Here is a 23,910-nt window from a genome sequence, read left to right on the forward strand (position 1 = left end):
AAAACATAGTTGAAGGTAACTTTTGTCGAAATCATTTCGAAGGGCTATTAAACAACACTTTGTCATTTTAGAAATGTAGAGTTAAAATCTTAGCTTTGAAGTAAAATTCAGGTTTAAAATTATCCGTGAAGCAAATATAGCAAATGAACAAGTAATCGTCAAACAAAAAGAGTGGAATTGAGAGATTATAAATCTTTCCAAAGAAATATTTGGGTAATAAACACACGGCATTTAAGCGTTTCCTTTTTGATAGACTGAGCGACTCCCCTTGGCTTCGTGCAGCAAATTTTGACAGAAATAGTGCTGCTTCTTCGCTCGTGGCTTTCTCCCAGTCTGCCGACTTAAAACGAACTTCAGAGAGAGTTGAGGGTTGGAAGGTTTCACTTTGAATCTCAAGCTGTCAGCTTTCTCAAGTGGGACTACAAACCGACAAGGTGTGTTTTGTTTTCAAAATGAAATGACTGCTTTTCATTTTCCCTTTAATGTGATAAAAAGGTGTGAATGAACTACTCACAACGAATTTCATTTATTTCTCGACGTTCAGTCGCAGGTAAACTGCGTAGTACCATGCGCAAGAGGATTAAATATTGCTGAATGGGCGTTTCCAAGAGAAAAGAGGAAACATATTTCAATTTTCAGGAAATAATTAATAATACTAAATATGAATTTTTTAATTAATTTTATTAAGAAAAATTACTTAGTGAATTATCATACATGAATATTAAAAATGTGTAATATTTAATTTAGTAATAATACTTTTGTTTTCCTTTATTTTCCTTGTCATATTACATATGACGCGGTTTCTTCATATTTTTTGAAAAAGAAATTATCTCTCTTCATATTTCAACCAGTAGATGGCAGCACTAATCTTTTAAAATCATTCCGAAGACTGAATTGTTCCAGTTCAATAGTGTTTGTTATCCAACTCGTTCGTTCTGTTTCTTGAGGATAACTTGGGTCTTAGGCCCGAACAGGTATTCTTTTCATGCACGTTTTATATATAAAAATGTAAATTAAAATAATTATGGTATATTTTTCCTGTATTAGTTACTTCCATTAATTCCATTTTTTGCAGTTTGTTCAGCAATTAAATTTTCATGAATTGAAGAATGTTTAAAAAATTATTAAAATAATACTGACTTCTATATTTTACTCATACTATTTATAAGTCTGTATATGTATAAGGCATGTGTGCAAATTTAAATAAGAAGAAATTTCTTGTTCAATTTTAATTTGAAATTACTAAATAGTAATTCCAAATTAAATTTAGTACTCTGTTTTAATGAAATAAAAATTGTATTTATTTTCTGTATTCGCAACACACAGCATATACAATTTAAATTAAGGGACTCTTTTCCCTAGTCTTAATTATCTGATTTTTCTTTGTGTAATTTTAATCAAATTAGCTTGATTCACAGTAACTACTTATAGAGTTAGTACTTACGCTGTAATAAAATGAAACTTTTTATTGTTTTGTTAATTTGCAATACAGTTGAGATACCCCGTAATTAAAATTAAATGATTCATTGTACAGTATTATGCGATTTTCATACTAAAAAATATCAATTCTGTCTGATATGTATTCGAATTTTTATGTTAATTTTTAAATGTATAAGAATAACACTTCTTAGAAAGGAATTTTTTCTTGTTTTGTTAGTTTGGCGTCAGGGACTGTTGTAGCTTTTTCTACATCTGTTGCAAATTCATATTTTTTTAAAAATTGATCTGATGATTAAATTATTATGAGATAAAATTCTTATCTGATGAACCTTGAAATGGATAGAATAAATCGATGAATAATATTCAGCTTATTATTTTTATGCATAAAAATTATTCTCTTTCCTTTGTTTATTACATTTTATCATTTTATTTAAGAATAAAATAGTTGTCTGTGTATATAACGCAAAAAATTCCGCTTTAAATGTTCTTTAAACTGCTTGCCTAGTTAGCCCAAAAGGACTGTTAATCTCGAAACACGATTTTGTATTATTTTACTTTAATGCGTTGTTTCTCTTTTCATTCGAGTCTGTTGCCATTCGGAAAAACGTAAGATATAATTCTTTAATATTTAATCTGTCTGACATTAACAGACTAATCTATTTAAAAACAACAGATGCAGTTCTTAAGAATATTATATTTTTATTTTTTAATAGGACTTTATCGAATTTTTAGTCGGAGCAAATAAAAGTATAATCATTTCATATAATTAAAAACATTGAACAATTTTATAGAATTATAATGCATATTTTTTCACTATTTAAATATACAGAAGATATATAATGATTCCATATCAGCCATGCATATTCAACTAATATCCTATAAAATGGATCTCTCTTCTATTTGTCCTTATCTACTGATAATCTCTACTTAGAAACCATATTAAACTATAAAAGAGCCCTTTTGGGTGATCTTAAAATAATGAACCTTTTAATTTTTTTTTTGGGGGGGGGGAGTGTGATACTTCTTTGGCGATATGAAGCAACTCCAATGATGGAACACAGCAACAACTTTTATTTAACACTCAAAAATGGTGACATACAAAACAAGAAGTAAAAAACATATTCTAACATTTAAAAATAAATTACATTCTTCGTGCGAGAGTCGCACGAGGCACTCGAGTCTGGTTTCAAATATTGCCATTCACAAATACCTTAATGTTCATCTATTTAAATTATTTAAACTACAAGATTTTAATATTATTTAAAGCTGTTACAACCTTTTCCCCAACGGAGAGACTTTTGCCGAAGGGAAAAGTTCTGTAAAATTCGAAATTTTATAAGCTCGGCTTGTTAAATTGCTTAAAGAGAAAAGATAACTTCTCTCAGAAGTTTCCAAATTTTCAGGCCGAAAATTTTAAGTTTTAAACAAATATTTTTACACCACATTTAAATAGGAAGAAAATGGACCAGTGTTCAAATTAGTCTTCTTTTTTTTTCTTGACGGCGCCCAGATCTCTTCCATGGTGGACCAGTTCCTCGGCTATAATTCACAGCAAAGCCTTTCCTCAGTTCATCTGTGCCTTTCGGATAATATTCATTTGTCATTTGCTTTCGACAATTGTTTTCTTCGTCTATTAGTAGCGGCTTTGATATTAAATCAAAAGCCGAAAGATGATGATAACGCTGCATTGCAAAATGATTCTCAATATTAATTTCTTTATCATTTTTTAAATTTTCGTGAACATCTTCCTCTTTTAATTCTGGCGATTTAACTTCTTCTTCAAATACATCTCTGGATGCTTTATTTTCTTCCTTCATCGGTTCGAAGATCTGCTCTCCAGCTATTTTCTTTTCCTTTGAGCTCTAGTAGAAATGGCATTAAAATGGTATCACTAAGTTTACGTTCAACTGATAAACTAATAAAATAAGGCAGTTCAGTGTTAACAGGAAGTAATAACCTGATATCACTAATATTACGTTCAGTGATGAACTAATAAAATAAGGCAATTCAATATCAACAGGAAGTAATAACCTGGTATCACTAATATTATGTTCAGTCATGAACTAATAAAATAAGACAATTCAATATCAACAGGAAGTTACGTTCAGTGATGAACTAATAAAATAATGCAATTCAATATCAACAGGAAGTAATAATCTGGTATCACTAATATTGCGTTCAATGATGAACTAATAAAATAAAGCAATTCAATATTAACAGGAGGTAATAATCTGGTATCACTAATATTATGTTCAATGATGAACTAATAAAATAAAAATACGCACGATTTTTCGATCTCGGTCGGTGCCTCCAAAATAATTAAGACTGTAATACTTCTTTGACGAAATGAAGCAACTCCAATGATGGAACACAGCAATAACTTTTATTTAACACTAAAAAAAATGGCGACATACAAAAAAGAAGAGAAAACATATTCTAACATTTAAAAATAAATTACATTCTTCGTGCGAGAGTCGCACGAGGCACTCGAGTCTGGTTTCAAATATTGCCATTCACAAATACCTTAATGTTCATCTATTTAAATTATTTAAACTACAAGATTTTAATATTATTTAAAGCTTTTACAGGAGGAGGTTTGTTTTGAATATAGTTTTTAACTTCATGTTTAGTGATTGCGTATTAAAAAGATAGCGGAGCATACATTTCATAAATATATTTATCTATAATTATAGTATTTACTTTTTTTATTCTTAAAGGTTTCTTGATGTAAATAAGTAAAATTAATCCTTTTTTTGACCGCAATAAATGATAAATATTTTAGACTGAGTATAAAATGAGACTAAAAATATTTTAACTGTTTAACAAACTAATGAATATTCTTCAATATGCTTCGGTAAATTCTATCGTTTTTAATTGAAAATCTGAAAGCTCAATTATCACATCAAATATACATCTAATTACTGCTCATTTCATTATCTAGATCTGAAATAAAAATAAAACTTTTTTCAGTGAACACATATGTATAATTTTTTTAATATTTTTTATGTATATATGTAAGTATGAAATTGAATTAAAAAAAGGTAGCACTTAAAAACCACCCAAAGAAACCAAACAAATACAAACAAATAAAATAACTTTAAGTGACAAAAAAGAATAAATTTAGTTAACGGTTATTCGGTCTAAAATTCAAACCATGAAACATTTTTATGAACATGTTTAATAAAATAAAAATTAATGAAAAGAATGATAAATGATATTATGAAATTGAATTAAAAAAAGGTAGAACTTAAAATCCACCCCAAGAAACCAAACAAATACAAACAAATAAAGTAACTTTAAGTGACAAAAAAGAATAAATTTAGTTAACAGTTATTCGGTCTAAAATTCAAACCATGAAACATTTTTATGAACATGTTTAATAAAATAAAAATTACTGAAAAGAATGATAAATGATATTACAAAATAAAAAAGATTGCTTTAAACACGCTCTCATCTGAAGGAAGGCAAATACTCTTAATCTAATTAAAAGTTCTGTTTTTAAAACTGTACAAAACCAGGTACATTTTGGACCCGGAAATTTTTAATTTCCGAGGACGGTAGCAAAAAATAAAAATTAAAATGTGATCTTTTTTCATACAACTAAACTCGCAATATAGCTTTATCCTGAAACAAACTGAGCAAAAATCGTAGAATAATGGCCATTTATCCAAATTCAAAGCTGTAATTCAGCAACATTTAAACACTTTAAATGAAATACAGAGTAACAACAAATAGGCAACGACTAAAAGATATGGTATGTGTTCAAAACCGCAATCAAAGTGGCAAAAAGTGGCAAAAATTGCCGAAATTAAAAGTATATGAAAACAAAAATTCAAAAACAAATAAAGAATGCTTAAAATCCTTTCCCTGAAAATACACGTATAAAGTTCTTCGAACTACACGCATAAAGTACACATATAAAGTTCATAGAAAGTATGTATAAGGCGTATAATGTTGAATATAGGAATAACCATAAACAATTTAATAATATAAAATGTTACTCTTTTTAAAATTTATGAGCACTAATAAACGGTTTAAGGTTTGAATTTAATTTATTCAATTATCTTATCTTATCTCCTCGTTGATAGGTAACCATATCGGTGCATCTTATTTATTTATATAACTTAATTCATCATAAACAATTATGTGTGCTGTATTTAAGATGTAAAAATACTTCCTTTGCTTGTATTCTGGATGCAATTTCTTATTACGCGCATTCCTAGGTATTGTCTGAATTCTCAAAAACATGAAATCAAGGAAATGGAAAGCATATACAGTGGTGGCCAAAATTGTGGACACTTTTGGAAATTTTTATGTTTTTGAACTTTGTATGCTTATAGAAAATGTTACGTTTCGCAAAATGCAAACTTGTATATATCATTTTAAAGAGAATTTATTACTGAATTCAATACAAAACACAAAATTCAATTATTTGCAATACAAAAAAAGTGAAATGTACTTTAATATAAATAAAAAACACAGTTATGAAATGGTTTGTAATGTCTAGCTTTCCTGGCGAATCACTGTTTTTGTTCTGAGAACTAATCAAATGTTAGTAACTGCCAGTAGAAGCTGACATTATGTCTACACTTGAAACAATTCATTATTTTGCTTTGTTCTGTAGAAGGAGAACCTGTTTCTTATACACTGCAATTACAAGCAGGAATTTTTGTAAAAATTTTTAATATTTAATAGTCAAGAAGCAATGACATCAAATAAAAGAGTAGATTTGACACCTAGAAAGAGATGTAATATTATTGTGTTACGAGAAAGTGGTCTTTCCTATGCTGAAATTGAAAGACAGATGGGTGGTTCAGTGACTACATCTGGAGTCCGAAAGTTTTGTTTACGATATCAGGAGACAAATTCAATAAAAAACAAAGAAGGAAAAGGCCGAAAAAGGTGCACCACATCTATTGATGGCAGAAGAATAAAAAGACTATGTCTCCAAGATAGAAAAATGTCATCAGCTCATCAGCGGCCATCAGAAGTGATCTGAATGATGCTGGTGTTTCTGTCAGTTCAAGAACAATCAGGAGAAGATTAACAGATGTTGGACTGAGAGGTAGAATTCTACGAAAAAAGCCTTATCTTAATTTTCAGCAACGAAAAAAAAAGACTACAGTGGTCAAAAGAACACATTAATTGGACAGATGATCAGTACTCACTAGTTATATGATGTAATGAAACTAAGATATCGTTATTCGGTAGTGATGGGCGAAAATATGTAAGACGTAGAATAGGAGAGGAGCTACATCCTGATTGCATTCAAGCAACTGTGAAGAACCCAGTTAGTGTTATGATTTGGTCATGCATGTCAGCAGATGGTATTGGTCGCCTTCATGTCATCGATGGGACACTGAATACCAGATTCTAGAACCAAAATTTCTACCTTCCATCAGAGATCTCTTTCCCAACAATGCTTCATTTATTTTTCAGCAGGATTCTGCTCCTTGCCACACGGCCAAAATATCGAAAGAGTGGTTTCGTACAAAGAGCATTAAATTGTTGTCATGGCGAGGAAACAGTCCAGGAAACAGATCTCAATCCTATCGAAAATTTATGGCACCGTTCGAAAACTCTTGTCCGAATGAGGCGTCCGTCAAATAAAAGGGAACTAATTGAGGCTATACTTGTTTCCTGGCATCATGTAATAACGAAAGAAGAGCTTAAAACTCTTGTCAGCTCAATGAAACGTCGATGTGAAGCTGTAATCAAAAATAAAGGGTACCCTAATAAGTACTGATAACTCACTGCAATCATCACTATCTAATGTATATCGATAACTATTATCGTTTAACTTTTTTTTACTGCAAATAATTGAATTTTGTGTTTTGTATTGAATTCAGTAATAAATTCTCTTTAAAATGATATATACAAGTTTGCATTTGTGAAACATAACGTTTTCTCTAAGCATACAAAGTTCAAAAACATAAAAATTTCCAAAATTGTTCACAATTTTGGCCACCACTGTAAATGCATTTTTTATCTTTCAAATGTAATCTTGCTGCAAAGCAACACAAATTACCTATTTCAAATTGCTTCAGTAATGCAGATGACAGCTAAATACCGCCCTAAGTTACAACACAAAATTCTTCTAAAGCACGCTATTTAGAATAAGGTCAAATTCAGTCTTAGATGAATTCAGCCTTCGATTAAATTCAATCTTAGATTTATTTTATAAAAAATCTCTATAAATTTTGAAAATATGTGATCAGTATCATTCTTAGTCAAGGATCAAGAAATTTGCTAGTTGAAAAAGATAAATTTGCGTCTGATCTTCAATTGGTGATAATTTAGCAACAACAGAAACTTAACAATGGTTTTGAATTTAAAAAAAATTGTAATTACAATGACATAAAAGTACAAATTTGCAAATTCATATTTTTTTAGAATTTTTAATTTAATAAAATATTTTCGTAACTTTTACCATATTTTTGTCTCCTTTTAAACTCCTCTTTTATCATATAAAACTTAGAGAATTAGTTTTCAAATTTGATTGTGCTAGATCAAATATTCATAAAAGTTAATTTATGTGAATTAAAGACATTTGCTTTTATTTTCGATACTAGAACTGATTCTTTAACTAATTCCTTAATTATGAACACAACTTGTTGGATAGTTAACAAGGGCGAAGTGTACTAGGTGAAAATCTCAAAGGTAGAGATGATTTCCTAGAGCACATTGTAAGGGATTTATGTTCGTATTTATATTAATGTACAAAAAAAAAAGCGAAGAGAGCGGTGGTCTTAAACTCAGATTACAAGCGGGCCGAATCAAATTATCCACCATCTGAGAAAGAGGGATGGGCTAGATTATTTTTTTAACAAAAATGTTTTCATTAGCAAAATAAAAAATATTTTAAATAAATTATACTTGAGCTTGTTAAATATTTATCAAAACATACATAAACAACAATAATACTATCGCAAAGCCAAAAAAAAATCAAATCAAATTCATGTTTATTTTCAATCTGAAATGTAAAGTTTGATACCTGCAAGATACTTTTATTATTTACACTTATTAAATATTTTATAATTTTTGTTTATTTTTGTTATTTACACTTATTCAAATATCTTCTTAGCTAAATATTAAATTTTCAATTTGACAGTTATTTAAAATTGTTTTGACATGCATAATAAATTATCAAGTAATTTTCTTTAATTTGAAATCAAAATAAACAAATTATGAAAAATTTTAAAGTTTCCAGAGATAATTTTCCAAGGGGGACAAAACTTGAGTATAAATATTAACAAGATAGTCTCCTTAACTAAAAATATATATGCTTGTATACAAATAATTATAAACTTCTTTATTTCTTACTGCAGCTTGAAAATTGATGGCGTTTCATTTCTCATGAAGTTTGTAGCCTTGGAGAAAAATTACTAGAAATTATCTTCATCATGAATTGCAGATGCTCATCGGCCTGGCCGATGAGCATCTGCAATTCTTTCTTATGTTCTTTTTTACTAATTTTCAACTATGAAAAGAAGTTGTTCACATATAAATATACTCCAAAACAACACGATTTTTCTTGGTGCAGAATTTCATAACTGAGCTTATTTATTTTTTGACAAGTATGCATAAAAGTTAATCAGATCTGTATCTCTAAATCTTTCGATAGGATCCATATTACACTGTAAATTAATTAGCTCCAATTATAGATTTTCTGTTGTGTTATTCATGTTCGTTTTTAATGGTAATGAAATAAATCTAAATTTGGGCTTCAAATAACTAAAATCTCGAAGTCTTTGCAACACCGTATTTGCAGTAAGTACGTAACTGAAATCTATTCGCGGGTCTCGTAAAATTGCTTCGGGAGACGCATGTGGTCAGCGGGCTGCTAATTTGATTCTACTGCTCTTGAAAACTAAATTTAATAACATACTATATCACTGCTGAAAGATCACTTATTCACTGGTCCTTCAAACCCTTCTTGCAAAAATTCTATATGTCAGCTGTATATTTCTTTTGTATTCGAATTATGGATAATTAATTGGATTCATTTAATGTAAGATTCCCAAACCTTTCTGATGATCTCACTTTTTAATGAAAATTTGATTTATTCAATTTTCATTTTTAATACGTCAAACTGATTAAACAGGGCATGTGTAAGATAATTTTATATTAAAACATAGCAAATAACAGCAATCTGAATAAGTATGTAAACTGATTAGAAATTTCCATTTATGTAATAATTATTTGGTATTAAAAATGTTATCTATGTCAAGCTGCTAGTGTAGTTTTAATTATTCAATTATTCGAGTACTAGCTGGGGTACCCAGCTTCGCTCAGGGAGTTGATATGAGATTGTGTGGTAGTTGGAATAGAAGAATAAATTTTAAAATATAAGAGGTGGAATTTTTTCAGCTTGGATGATTTTGTCGATATCCGTGGGATGAATTCTGTCGTATAGCCATATGAGATTGTGTGAGTGAGACAGTTCTCGTTTTTGCCATTCGATTCTGTACATCCAGAATCTAATGGTTCCAAAGATGTGGTATTTTATGATGATTTCAATAAGTCTCATTTGTTTTTGTCAGAAAACTCGGGTTTATCTCGTGTCGATCCATGGAGGCGTATGTTAGTTGCTCTTTGATTTCTGGCCACGATGAGTTGCATGTAAATGTTATGAAGTCAGGTCTTCCATATTTTCTTACGTAGGATATGGCATCCTGAGTGTATTCATACATGTGTCGCGGACTTCCTATGTAAGAAGAGAGTAAGATTACATTGTTCCAATGTCGTCAATGTTTCCGTCATTTATGATCGTGTCTCAAAGATGAATGTATTCTTCCATGCGTAGTTTCTTCTGATTCAGTATTATGTATAACATCCGTTCCTACTTCTATTTTTGCGTACATAGCTACCAGGAATTATTGGAATAAATAGCAAGTGTTGAGAATGTGATTGTATTTTTCATTGTCTCTTATCATTAAGGGGTAAGCATAGAACTCCTTGGAAGTGACTTTTTTGTTTGCTTCTACACCTGTTTCAGATTAGATTTGTTTCACATTAAAATGATATCCGTCTTTCCATGTAGAAATATTAATGGATATTTGAGGGCATCATATGAACGGTGTGTCTCTGCAATGCGTTGTAGTCCTTCTCTTCTTCTTTGTACAATTTGTGTTTTCATTGTCCACAATTACGATGGCGTCTTGCGTTCGCAGTCATTTATTATAATTATGTGTCGCAATTCTTGATTTTTCAATTCGTACATTTCGTTGTTACTCGGTTTTCTGCTTCTCACAGTGTTCATTCTCCTTCGTTGGGAACGTAAACGTGGTTAACGTTCTTCGACTCTTTCGTTTTTTCGCTTTTCGTTTTCGCCGTTTTGCCTCAGAACTGGCAAGATCTCCTCTTCTCGCTTAGGCATTTTATAAAATATAATTAAATCAACTTTTTATTAAGAAATACACTAAGTACACTTTACACACTTTATTTTCGATTTTTATTCAGTCACTGTGTCACCTTAATTACTCACTCTTCAGTGTTTGTTTTTATTCACTCACTGCACTTCACTGATAAGAAACTGACGTTCGAACCTACGACGAATCTTTATAGATTCCTACTGGGTAGCCCCACCCATACAAAAAAGGCTTCGAATGGTCCACAGTGTTCCAGAACATTCCAAAGCATTCGAGAGTGCTCTGGAATGCTCCACAATGATTTGGGATATTCTAAAGCGTTCCAGATTATTCCCGAACATTGCAGAATGTTTCGGGATGATCTGGAATGTTGAAGAATGCTCTCAAATGCTCTGGACTGTCCTAGAAATTTCTTGAGGGCGAAATTTTCAGCCATTATATATTCAAAAGTATGCTCTTCGGATAAAAACCGGAACATTCTTCATGGATGGGGCATAGAGGACTATCACACCATATAACTCCCTTTATCGTACCGAGACTCGTTTCTGAAAATTAGCGGCACTCACATTGTACACTTACTTTTATAATATGCATTGATTAAATATTTAGTGCTTTGGAATCAATGGCACTAAAACGTGCTAGTGATATAATTTTTGTAAAAATTCAAATAAAAATTAGTTTCTCTTCTTTTGAAAATTTCTGACTTCCAAACTTGAGATCAATTAACTCAAAATTAAATAACAAATTCAAATACTTCCTTTGGAATAATACCACAACCAATAAAAAGTATACTGCAGTGAATATAATAAGACTTGCCTAATCATCATATCAATATTTTAAAAGCTCTTGTCATCAAAACTAAGCTTATCAAAGTATGTCATGTATACATTAACTTGTTTTAACGATTAATGTACTAATCTGAGAGACAAAGTCCAATTAAAACAGTTCATCTTTATGTACATGTCCATACCACTTAATTTCTAACTAAAATACGTACAGGAAACAAAATTTCAGTTAGTTTAGCTGTCAAAAGTGTTAAGAAGGACAAATATTCTTCAGCTGTGAGAAAGAAGCACTTAACGTTAAAACAGAGTAGAACACTGAGATAAAATCCTTTTGTATCCGTTGGAAACATAATGTATTTTTTTAACATACCTAAAACAATCCAGATCGGCAAATTTTTATTTCAAATATGCAAAAAGACCATATTTATAAAATTTTATTGCTTGTATTGCTATTGAAACACAATGATTCTTTCAAAGAGTACTATATCATATTTACATCTACAAAATGTTTTACTGTCGTGAATTTAAAAAAACAAATTCCTAGAGAATTCAATTAGTCATATATGATTTCTTTCATTGCGAACAAACGGTATAGCACGCTATTGAATTTTATTACTTAATCTGAAAGTCGAGGAAAAAGCACTCAACCAAAAGGTTATACTTTCACTTGAAAGATCTGGAAATAAATATTAACTGATTATTTCTTCCTCAAGAATCAATATAAAATATCGTGAATCTGAATGATAAAAATTATAAATAATTTATTATTCCTTTTAAAAATACACCTGTTACTATGTGCACCCATTATGGTTTTTAAATTCAAGCTAGAGACTGATTAAATTATCATTGCTTTATTTTTAAGACCCATAATTCAGGGAACTATTTGACAGAACTGGGGAAAAATTTTATTTCAGATACGTTATTGCATTTATCATAAGATGACGCACACAATTAGTTTGGAATTCAAATTTTCAGCATAAAGATTGATTTTAATTAATTTGCTTCAAGAAAATTTGATAAATGGACAAAATTAAAACGCTTTTTTTTTTAGCTTTTAATTTAGAATAAATAAGTTATGTTTAGCTAATTTTTTTTCTCTTAAACATATTTTAGTTTTTCGTTTATTATAAAATTTTGCTGAAAATGTATGATGTATTTTGAACTGAAATGCGTTTATTTAAGAAATTCTGTTTTCCTTGTGGACAAAAAGTTCTTTTATGCTTTAATTATAAATAATCCTGATGCGTTTATTTTAACATGTGAAAAAAATTTCGATTTTTTTCACATGTTAAACTCAGAATGTAGCTTAGAGTAAATTAAGTCCAACTTTTTAAAATTAAAAAGAAATTCAATTTTATAAATTTCTTTCAAAAATTTAATTTAAATTAATGTTTAAATTTTTTTATACTTGTATAAGGTATTTCTCCCACTTTCCTAACGTACCTTCGTGGTGTAGTGGATCTGCACGCTGAGCCGGTATTCCAGAGGTCCATGGTTCGATTCTCGGCGAAGACTTTTGCTCATTTTTCATCTCTCCCGCTTCCGAAAAAAAAAAAAAAAAACCTAATGTCTCTACAGTGGCGTCCGAACTAAAAGGGTGTCGGATGAGTTTTCTCCACACCCAGGATTTGGCGATTGGGTCCCCTAAACACCCCAGTCGCTTTTTAAAATGGGCAGTATATAAAGTATTTCTCCCACTTTCCTAGCGTACCTTCGTGGTGTAGTGGTTCTGCACGCTGGGCTGGTATTCCAGAGGTCCGTGGTTCGATTCTCGGCGAAGACGTTTGCTCATTTTTCATCTCTCCGGCTTCCAAAAAAATACCTAATGTCTCTATATTTGTATCTGTGTCTATCTATCTTCTTACCTGTATATATGTATCTGTAATAATTTTAAAATGCATAGATGAAGGCACTGGAATTTTTAACAGCTTTCGATATTTCGTAGATGGCTGAAAAGACCGTAGTGGCTGAAGGTAGGAAGGACTGAGTGGAAAAGCATGATGACACATTTATTACAACTGAGCTTGAATAATCACAGTCTTTATTTTTTTACGTATATCAAATCATCCTTTTGCAGACAAGATATTTCTTAATTATATTTGAATACAATATAAGTTCCATTTTGAAGTACGGCGTCATCTTAAGCAAGTAAGCGGCAGCATGGAAAAGTAGCGTGTTGCCACCACGAAAGCGTATGCGAAAAAGAGAAGAGTGTCGCAGTACTTCATAGGAAGAAGGGGGGGGGGAGTCGGAAAAGGTTCAGTTCCGAGTTTTGGTTTACAATTAATTTGATTGGACAAGAGGTATCTACATTAAAACGTTACGTAACATAGAAAAATCTGGAATCTGGGAGAAGATATGAATTTAGGGGCAGATCACCAAATTTAGAATGTTGATTTCGCGGTCGCCAATCATTTTTCAAAGCAGTCATCATATTTTGTTATATCTTACGTACTAGGTGGACCAAAACGTAATGTCGCTTTCTTACATTAAATTCACACGAATACATTTTTAACACGTTTTTATTTTTAATCAATAATGCAATCACCCTTGTTATCAGCAACCTTTTGCCATCTAGTGTGCAGATTTTCAATCCCCGAACCGATATAAATAAATTGATTTTTGAGTAAAATATCTCAAGATGGCATTTTGGACATCGTCCAAATTTTCAAATTTTTTGGCACTAATCCAATGCTGCGATATCGGCCGAGTATGGTGGGCGAGTATGGCAGTACCTCCCACCCCAATTCATTAATTTTTTCCAGTGCACAGTGCGGTCTTGCATTGTCGTGTTGCAGAAACACGCCTTTTCTGTTGACAATTGATATTTTTCGATTACAGATTGGTTCACTCCATCCAATTGTTCACAATAAGGTCTTCATTAACAGTTTTTCCAGGTTTCAGCAATTCAAAATGAACAATTCCGCGAATACTCCATCAAACACCCAGAAGCGCCTTTTCGGGATGTAAAACCTTTGTAACCCCTATTGAAACTGCCTTTTGTGTTTTGGGTTATCATATAGGACCCATTTTTCGTCTCCAGTAATCAAATGATCAAAAAACGGCTCTCTATGGTGCCGTTGAAGCAATACGTTGCATGTGATGGATAGGTTGGGTTTGTTCTTTTCGGACAGATTATGAGGGACTCAAACACCTGCTTTACTTATTTTTCCATTCTGCTTTAAATGTTCTTGGATGGTGGACCAAGTTTGGTTAAGAGTGTTTGACATGGATTTGCTTCCATAGTAAAGTTAAATTGAATTTAAATAATTCTCTTGCGCCATTGCTGCAAGGAATGAAATTTGAATTTAACAAATATTCTCTCTTCGTATAAAGCTAATTTATAGTAATTTTAAATTTAAAATTTAATTATGAAATTTTAATTGCAAATATAAAAGATTAATTATTGCTGCAAACTAATTTACAATATCATTTAAATTCTTAGAGCATATGTAAATTAAGTGCACATATCTAATACCATGAAAAAATATATAATATTCCAAAAAATTAATCCCAACAATTTTTTTAAAGAATTTCTAAGACCAAATTAATTTGCATAAGTGAATACTTGTTGAGCAGGCAGGAGACAGATCTCATTAAGGGGAAGTTTCCGTCAAACCTAGTTCTTCAATTACTCAATTCGTGTTTCGTTATCCATATAGGCAAGGGTATAGTAATATTCAAAACCAAAAGTAAAACCAAATGTTGTGAATTACTAAAAGGAAAATTTAGCAAGTAAATTGACTAGGAATTAAAATATTAATTAAAAGGTAAACTGCCAATATAATAGAAAAGCATTTTTTTAGAAAAACCAAAGTAATTTAGAAACTCTTGCCTATTGGAAACTTCCCCTACACGAATTATGCATGTAAACTAAAAATAAACTCTATACAATCTATCAAAATACAAAAATATATAAAAATAATGCTAAAAAGGCTAGTAAATAGCAGGTTTCTGAAAGATCCATTTTTCAGGAATACAAATGTGTAGTTACTAGTTAAATTAAATTAAATCCTGCTATTTGCTAGAGTTTTTAGTATTATTTTTATATATTTTTGTATTTTGATAGATTGTATAGAGTTTATTTTTAGTTTACATGCATAATTCGTGTAGGGGAAGTATGGTATTGTATTTTATATATGGTGTATATATGGTATTTTTATATATATGTCATGGTATTAGATACGTGCACTTAATTTACATATGTGCTTTGAATTTAAATGATATTGTAAATTAATTCTCAGCAATAATTAATCTTTTATATTTGCAATTAAAATTTCGTAATTAAATTTTAAATTTAAATTAACTATAAATTAGCTTTATACGAATAGAGAATATTTATTAAATATATGTATAGTTTCATGTTTCTCTATAGCCATTAATTTTCTTTTTCTGCAGAAATTTCTGATTAGAAATATCCAAATATTTAATTTATAATTTTTATTTCAGGTAGTTTTGGTCACTTCTGTGGTGCCGTACTGAAAGTGCTTCCTCCTCACTAGTGGTTAAAGGGGTCCCGTGACCCGCCCTTTTGAGGGCAAGCAACCAAGATGGGGGTGGCGGAAGAAGATGTAGCCCCAACTTTCACTAAAAAGCCCACTCTTCGTCAAGAAGATGATGGCAATAAACTGGTATTCGAATGTCAGCTAGTTACCAATCCTAAGGCTGACATCCAGTGGTACAGGGGTGATGTACCACTACACGATGACCGCAGGACTAAAGTGACAATGAAAGAAATAGGACCTAACAAGTATAACATTACTCTTGAACTGAATGATGTATTCGAGACAGATGCAGGAATGTACAAAGTAACGGCGAAGAACAAACTGGGAGATGTCTCGGCGTCCATTAATTTAAATTTCAGTCGTAAGTACCAAATTTTGTCTATGCGTTTTAAAACAGCGGCACATTATAACTATTATTATACTGCATATAATATGTCAATACATTGTTGAAACAATCTTTGAACATTTTATGTCAATACCTTTTGTATATACAGAGTGCCCCAAAAGATCTTTAATAAAACTTTGCATGCTGGTCTGTCAGAATATGGCGAACAAATTTTACATAGGAAGTGGCGTCTAAAACCCTGACCAGCTATCGCAGGCGTGCTGAAAAGCTGAGAGCTGGATCACTTCAGGCGAAGATGTTGCGGGAGAAAAGTGCATCAGTTCAGTAATGAGGAACTGACGAGCAAGCCGCGAGACATATGTACCGAGAGCGCCTCCGATAAACAATGGGGCCCACTAGTGGCCGAACGGTAACAGTAGTTCGGTCCGAGGTTCAAATTCCGCGAACGGGCTGGATGCATGGCCGTTTTCGTGGTTTTCCCGTGTGTAATGTGTATGCGAGAGAGTTTTCATTGGAAAATCCTCCACGAAGGGCTAGAGCTTTCCCAGTAAGCAGACACATTGGTCGCAACGTACTACTTGGACAACTCCGTAGAGAAAGCTGTGCTGTGGGAAATTGACAGGAGATGTGTACTCGCAAGTCACGTTCGACTACTCTGATACTTGTTCGAGAATTTCTCTCAGTTTCTTCGTAATACTTATTTTCTCTAAGAAGTATTAATTACTCCACGGCAAGAGTGCATGTAACCTAACTTCCTGTGTAAAATTTATTAATCGAACTTCTAGTGTAACATTTCAAACACAACTTCCTGTGTAAAATTTATTTCCCGTGATCTGTCAAATCAGCACGTTAAGTTTGTAAGCGACCTTTTGACCGACATGCGGTATATGTGTTCTGGCTTACAATCGATGATTTTAGGCAGTAATTCTAACTAAGTAGGTACAAAAGATGAATAATATGGAAGGAGAGGGCTCCTGAAATGGATTTAAAGTATCATACCGGGTTAACTAAAATAATACGTTGAAGAACAAATCTGGGAGACATTGAAGCAATAAGAATCAGCTTAAGTCCTTCAGCTTCGGCATTTACTGGCATTTATTTACTTGTATCATTGACTGGCAACTTACAGCGTCATCACATAAACTTCCGGCATTACCAATTTTCGGCAACTTTCGGAATCTTACAATATTTGGCATTGGACAATAAGAATCAACTTAACACTGATTCTTTTGCCTTCAGTATCTCCAACATATCGTACTTTGTTTTGTTATTATTTCGTTCCATTACGAGACCTTGAAATAAAACCTGAGATAAGGTTAACAGTTAGTCAGTGTTTAGAATTTAGTTTGGTCTAATCACTTAATACACTGCTGAAGTCCGAGAACACACTGGACATTTCTTATGAACTCCTAAATTCTGAAATTACACGAAAGTGATTGTTCTTAGTTCATGACTGACATTGCGATAGATTACTCAGATTTTGGCTTATATCCAGGTCTTATTCATTGTCTGCAACATTTCACATTGTGTTTTAACATCCCACTTTTTGCATTGTGTAACACATTGCTTCGGAAAAAGCCGTTTGTTTCTAAATACACATTCATTTGTGCTACATTTGTATTGTAAGCAAGTCGAACAGTAATCATGTCCACATAACCTCAGTTTTGTGAAGTTCGCTTTACCAAACTTCGCTTTTACGAAATAACCAAAACAGTATCTTATCTCAACTGGTAAAAGAAATCCGAAGAGGAGTGTTTTCGTTTATGAATAGGAAACAGATGAAAAGCAAGAATATCGTTCAGTGTATGTTTCATGCAACAATTTTAAAAGAGTACAACTAATTTTTGGTATAAAATACTGGCCTGAATTAAATTTGAAAGATAATTTTAATTCCTACCATACGCTAGAAAATGGAAAATGTGTGAGATATTACAACCGAGTGCATCATCTTACTTCAAGACTTTTATGTCAAGTTTAAGTGAAACACGCCAGAATTAAGTTAAAAAATCAAAAAAAAAAAAAAAAAAAAAAAAAAAAATGCAGCTTTGGTTTGTCGTAGATTTTGAACAAATTCTATTTTATTCCCTGAAGAAGAGGAATCTGTCTTTCGTTCTCAAAATCGATATACTTTTATTCAAAGCCTATGTCAAACTAAGGTTTTTTTTTTTGGGGGGGGGGGCTAAATACCTTTCACATTACCCAAAGTACAACGCGTTTCAACATTCGGCTTTAGACCAGACAGGCATGTAACGTATAAACACAGTGATTTGATAGAAACAAATAGCAATAAGACAGCAATAGACGATCTTAGTGTAACATTTTATCTTCCGATGCCGAATATCCAGTGTCTTAAAGCGCCATATATACTGACTACCACTACTTTTACAGCTTTTATTTTAACGGCTGTTCTCTTATTTTTTGGTTCCGAAAGACCAAACTACATAATTCTATGTTCCTTCCAAATATATATTGTTGCGTTCTACAGGTTCGCGGAATTGGTGTAATTGACGATATCACTTGATTGAATAATTAAAATACATAAAATACATAACATAAAATTTATTCACAATTTTATGTTTTTATAGTACTACACAGTACAGTTCCCAAAACACGTTTACAGTCGTCGAAAAATTACGATAAACACGCTGAACAATCAGCAACACAGTGTTCAGGCCATAACGGTGAAATGATCTTCACGGCAAAGCACTAAAGTACAGCTCCCGATTTGGTCCATCGCGCTCTCGCTCTTTGAACTGAAGACACTACTACTACACAACTGAGCTCAAGATACTACTACTACGCATACAAGCAGGGTATATATAGCTTTAACCTGCCTTCCAGAACATTTTCGGGAAAACCGGTAACAATTCATTCTGAATGTTCTCGCTCCGTCTGTGGCATAGCGCCAATATTGTCGCCAAATGTTGCCAAGTGGGCGACTTTGCGCCAAATCTGGTAACCTTGCCTCTTCCTGCCACTTTCTGGTAACCCTAACCTCGCTCTGCGGGGAAGCTATTTTACCGCAGCTGGGCGTTTCACAACAGTAGTTATGCGTATTTAACATATTATTATTTGCTCTACTATTGCTTTAGGTTTATAGAGGTATTTGGTATGATTTGAAAGGTTTTCCTTCTGGATGAAATGATAATGCTCATATTTTCTCTTATATTAAATGTAAAAAATAAAATCTTCTTCGCTTAATGATATTAAAGCAGGTTTTAAAACATTGCTCTATTTTTGAAAAGCGGAGGAAATCTGCAACGAATTTGGAAAAGTCATCTTTAGTTCCTAAGTGTTAATGAATATACAGCATTGTGAGTCACAATCAATTATCTATAAGCTACAATTGGATTCTTCTCAGTTGCGATCCCCAAACGGACCACATACACTTTAAGATCATTAAATTATACTGAGCAAGTATGCAGCTTATCTTCTAATCCTTTCAGTTGAAATTTTAGCATGATTGTTGTCAAACTGCCGCTTTAATAAATAATAAAATCACCGCTAAATAAAAACCTTAAAACATTTATTCTCTAGCCATATGCTCTATAAAAAGTACGTTCTAGCTCTGCACTGGCGTAATTCGTAGCCTATACGACAAATATATCGTTTCGTCGCATTTACTTAATAATTGTAGTTATAAACTTCCCAATCAAATTCTTTATTATTTAAAAATAGTTAAGCCTTTGAAAATATATTTAGCTTATGTATAAAGGTCTTAAGTTGTCTGTTTTTAACTAATTTTGCATCCTGAGCATATAACCAACAGATGGACTCAAAATTGGGCTCCGAAAATACCCTATGTATGGGACAGTTCAGCGTTTTTCGTTTATCAGTCTGATTGCTAATAAAATGCTTTTTAAAATGACCTATTTGTAATAATTTTATGGGATTTAAAAATGATTAAATGCTTGAAATGCAAAAGCAATAGACTAGAAATCGAAATTAGAAACTGCGATATCTGGAGAGTGTTTTATTTGGAGCTAAGACAGTTCACTTTATCTTGAGACGAAGGTTGTTATCCTCATTTAAATTTTTTAGCAATATATTAGCTCCTTCGTCATTTACATTTACACTCGCGCCCAGAATGTTACTTGTATTTTCAGCCATGCTTGTAAGAATGTGAATCATTGCCATTAATTTATTGTTTTGAAAAGACAACATATCTATAAATTTTTTGATAACAGAACCAGAATTACGTAATACTATACCTTTTGCAAAAGTCTTTCTGCCACAGAAGTAAAACTTAAGGATGAAATTCGATCGCAACGTATAAAATGGAATCATATATATTTTTTTGTTGTTGTTGATTTTTTTCAAATGGTAATATTTCAAATAACAATATATCTTTCCACATTCTGATGTTCATTTATTTGCGCCATTTAACATTATTTTAAAGAGAGAAATACCGTTGCTTTCGAAAACATTTGTTTAGTTTTAAGATTTATTTACAATATCTCCTATTTACCCTTCGCGTATTTTTCGCCGTAGGTTTTTAGCGTTAGGTTTTGAAACATTTAAAAATGTTCGCGTAATTTTCTGATTTCTCAATGCTTTCACAGAACGAGCTCCTCCAAATTTTAATACGGATTTGTCCACGTAGTGATTATTTTAATCTCACTAACAAAAGTAAGCTCTCGCAAACTACCAAACTACTACTGTTTGACTTCTAAATTAATACTATCGAAGGCCACCTCGAATTCAAATACAAGAATAGAATAATGCTATTCAAATACAAGAACCGACTCATCACAGTGAAGTAAACATGAACTGACATTCAGTGTAGAGTTTTGTGAGTAAGCTACATATTTAGTTTTTCTAATAATTCATGATGATATCAGGATTAAGGAGTAGCAAAAACAGCGGTAAAAACGGACGAAATTCAAGTTACAGGAAAATAAAAATGAAAATATCTTATTAGATATAGCAATGTTAATATTACTAGTAGTTTATCTATGTCTACTTTTCATTTGTTATATCCTTACTGTAACCGCATACTTCAGAAATTAAATTAGTCGCATAGTTTCCTCGTTCTTCTGGAGTGGTTTTGAACTAAACTGACTGCGCGTATAAATTATTACAAATTCAAATTCAAACATGAAGCTTATGTCACGCAGTCAGTTTAATTGCCAAAATCTTAGTTATGATATTTTGGTTACTAACCTAAAATAAATCTTAACATTCTACTAATTGTTTTATAAAATGGTGCGACTTTACAAACGCTGCAGCTGCTAAGTGTTCTAAAAGATCGGCAATTTTTTAAGAGTTCAATGTGTTTGTCATATCCTTCTTTTTCTTGGGCGTGTAGCTTCTGGATATGTATTTGAATCCTACCGTAGACGTATCGTATTGTGTGCGTGGCATAAAACAGCCATTTCAACGGCACAAAACTTTATTAACACACAAATAAAAATAATAAGTACAAACGATGAACACACAAGTATCACTTTGTATCTTGCATCTAAGCTGACATACAACACATTTCCTTCGTTACTTCGCTACTCCTACTAACTACTCTTCTCTAGTAAGTCTCATGAGAGAGAGGCGTTGCAGGCCGTTCGGCTGAACTGCGCATGCGTGGTCATTACGTCATGACACCTCCCCTCGAAAAGATTTGATTGCGTCTTTCAATGACCTGTCAAATTCATATATATAAACATTTCTTGAAACAAAATAAAATAACATTCATGAAATTTTCGAACTTAATTAACCAATTCTTACCATTTTAAATTAAAATTACTTCAACATAAATTCAGTAATCCTATTCATTTAAAAGGATGTAGCATTCAATTAACTTTTCAAACTTAAATCCTTCACATAATCATAATCATATAAGCAGTTATCATATAAACGAGACGATACAAATCAATCATTAACATTAAACATAATACTTTAGCAAACCCTAGCTAAATCTTTAAACACATTACCTAACGTTAGAAAAAAAATTTAGCATTTTAGCTAAAAAAATCAAACTAGACAGTCAAAATGTCTTATAGTTCATAGTTCATAACGTTAGTCATGCTTCACTCACTAGAATATATAATCATGTCATTTTAAGTCACGTCATCAATAAACTCAGCAAGGTCTTTTAGTCTGCACATGTTACCGTTATATTTTGTTGACACATAAACTACTGGATGCACATATCCACTCTCCGACTCAACAATTAGTCCTAGCTGCAATAGCTCATCTATTTGTCGATCAACTTCATTTCTTAGAACTTCAGGTATTCGATACGGTTTCTGCTTTCTTGGCATACTTCCAGGTTTCAGTCTGATGCTGTGTTCTCCCACATTGGCGATTTTCGGGATACCAGTTCTTAGGTTCTTATGCCTTCTTAAAACTTCCATAAGTTCTTTCTTCTTATGCGGTTCAAGGTGTGTAAAATCACATTCCTCATTAGAATAGTGTTCTTTTGCTTTCCGTGGAACAATTCTTGGAACGTTTTCAACTTCGCCGAAATCAATATCTGTATCAATTATCACACCGACATTATTCACAGCGGTATTGAACTCTCGTATCTTGTTTGCGTGAACGTGCTTCGATGAATTGTCAGGCATTTGTACTATGTAACTATAATCAGTATGCTTTTTGATGATCGTAGCAGGTCCCGTCCATCTGGCATAAACTTTGTTTTGGCTATCAGGGATTAAAACTATAACCCTGTCACCTTCCTTGAATTCTTTATGACGAGTCTTTCGGTTACGGTAGAATGCATAAGCTTGTTGCTTTCCAACATCTGTAAGTCCTGCGTATTCAGCAGCTTTTTCCAATTTCGTCTTCAAATCATTCAGATAATCGGTAACTGAACTTAACTGTCCATGAGGAACAGGAGTTTCATTAGTCCATGACGATTTCAAAATAGACAAAGGGCCATTAGGACGTCTTCCATAAAGCATTTGGAACGGACTAACACCAGTCTAGCATTAGGAACTTCACGGTAAGCCCAAAGTAAATACGGTAGATGTTTCTCCCAATCTTTCGAATGTTCTCTAACGGTATGATGTATCATTCCCTTTAAAACAGCATTAAATCTCTCTACCAGGCCATTTGAACTTGGATGATAAGGAGTCGAGAACCTTGGGGACGATCCGATCCTTTTCAAAAACTCTTGGGTCAACGAAGCAGTAAAATTAGTTCCTTGATCTGAAGCAACAATTTGAGGAATTCCTGTGCGTGAAAAGATTTGCAACAATGCATCGTATGTTGCTTTGGCATTCAAATTCTTCAATGGCACTGCCTCGGGCCACCTTGTACATTGATCAACAGCACACAAAACATATTTGTAACCTCTACAGCTTGGCTCTACAGGTCCTAGGATATCCACATTAATTACCTGGAATGGTTCTTTAGGACGTGTTACTGGCGTAATCGGAACTTCATCAAAGGGACGCTTTTTCGCTTGATGTTGACAAGAAGTACAAGCACTGCAGTATTCATTTACATCTTTCTTGATTTCCGGC

At 32.2% G+C, this 23,910-nt stretch overlaps 1 protein-coding gene across 7 annotated transcripts in view; it reads left to right on the forward strand.

The window, feature by feature from the left end:
• Window positions 1–287: 287 nt before the first annotated feature.
• The window catches only part of LOC118198052 (twitchin-like), a 480,648-nt gene continuing 457,025 nt past the window's right edge, over window positions 288–23,910 (forward strand). For 6 of the 7 annotated variants that reach the window (XM_085825414.1, XM_085825418.1, XM_085825417.1 and 3 more), the window contains exons 1-2: window positions 288–434; window positions 16,046–16,462. In XM_085825414.1, the coding sequence (XP_085681540.1) occupies window positions 16,147–16,462 (316 nt within the window). In that variant the 5' untranslated portion in view covers window positions 288–434; window positions 16,046–16,146. Of the gene's footprint in view, window positions 435–844; window positions 975–16,045; window positions 16,463–23,910 lie in introns of those variants that run through there. The other variant, XM_085825415.1, reaches the window with a different exon arrangement.

Source organism: Stegodyphus dumicola, chromosome 10, assembly GCF_044657685.1.
Source record: "Stegodyphus dumicola isolate Sdum_Otavi_A_Nest chromosome 10, ASM4465768v1".
In the NCBI taxonomy this organism is placed as follows: Eukaryota; Metazoa; Arthropoda; class Arachnida; order Araneae; family Eresidae; genus Stegodyphus; species Stegodyphus dumicola.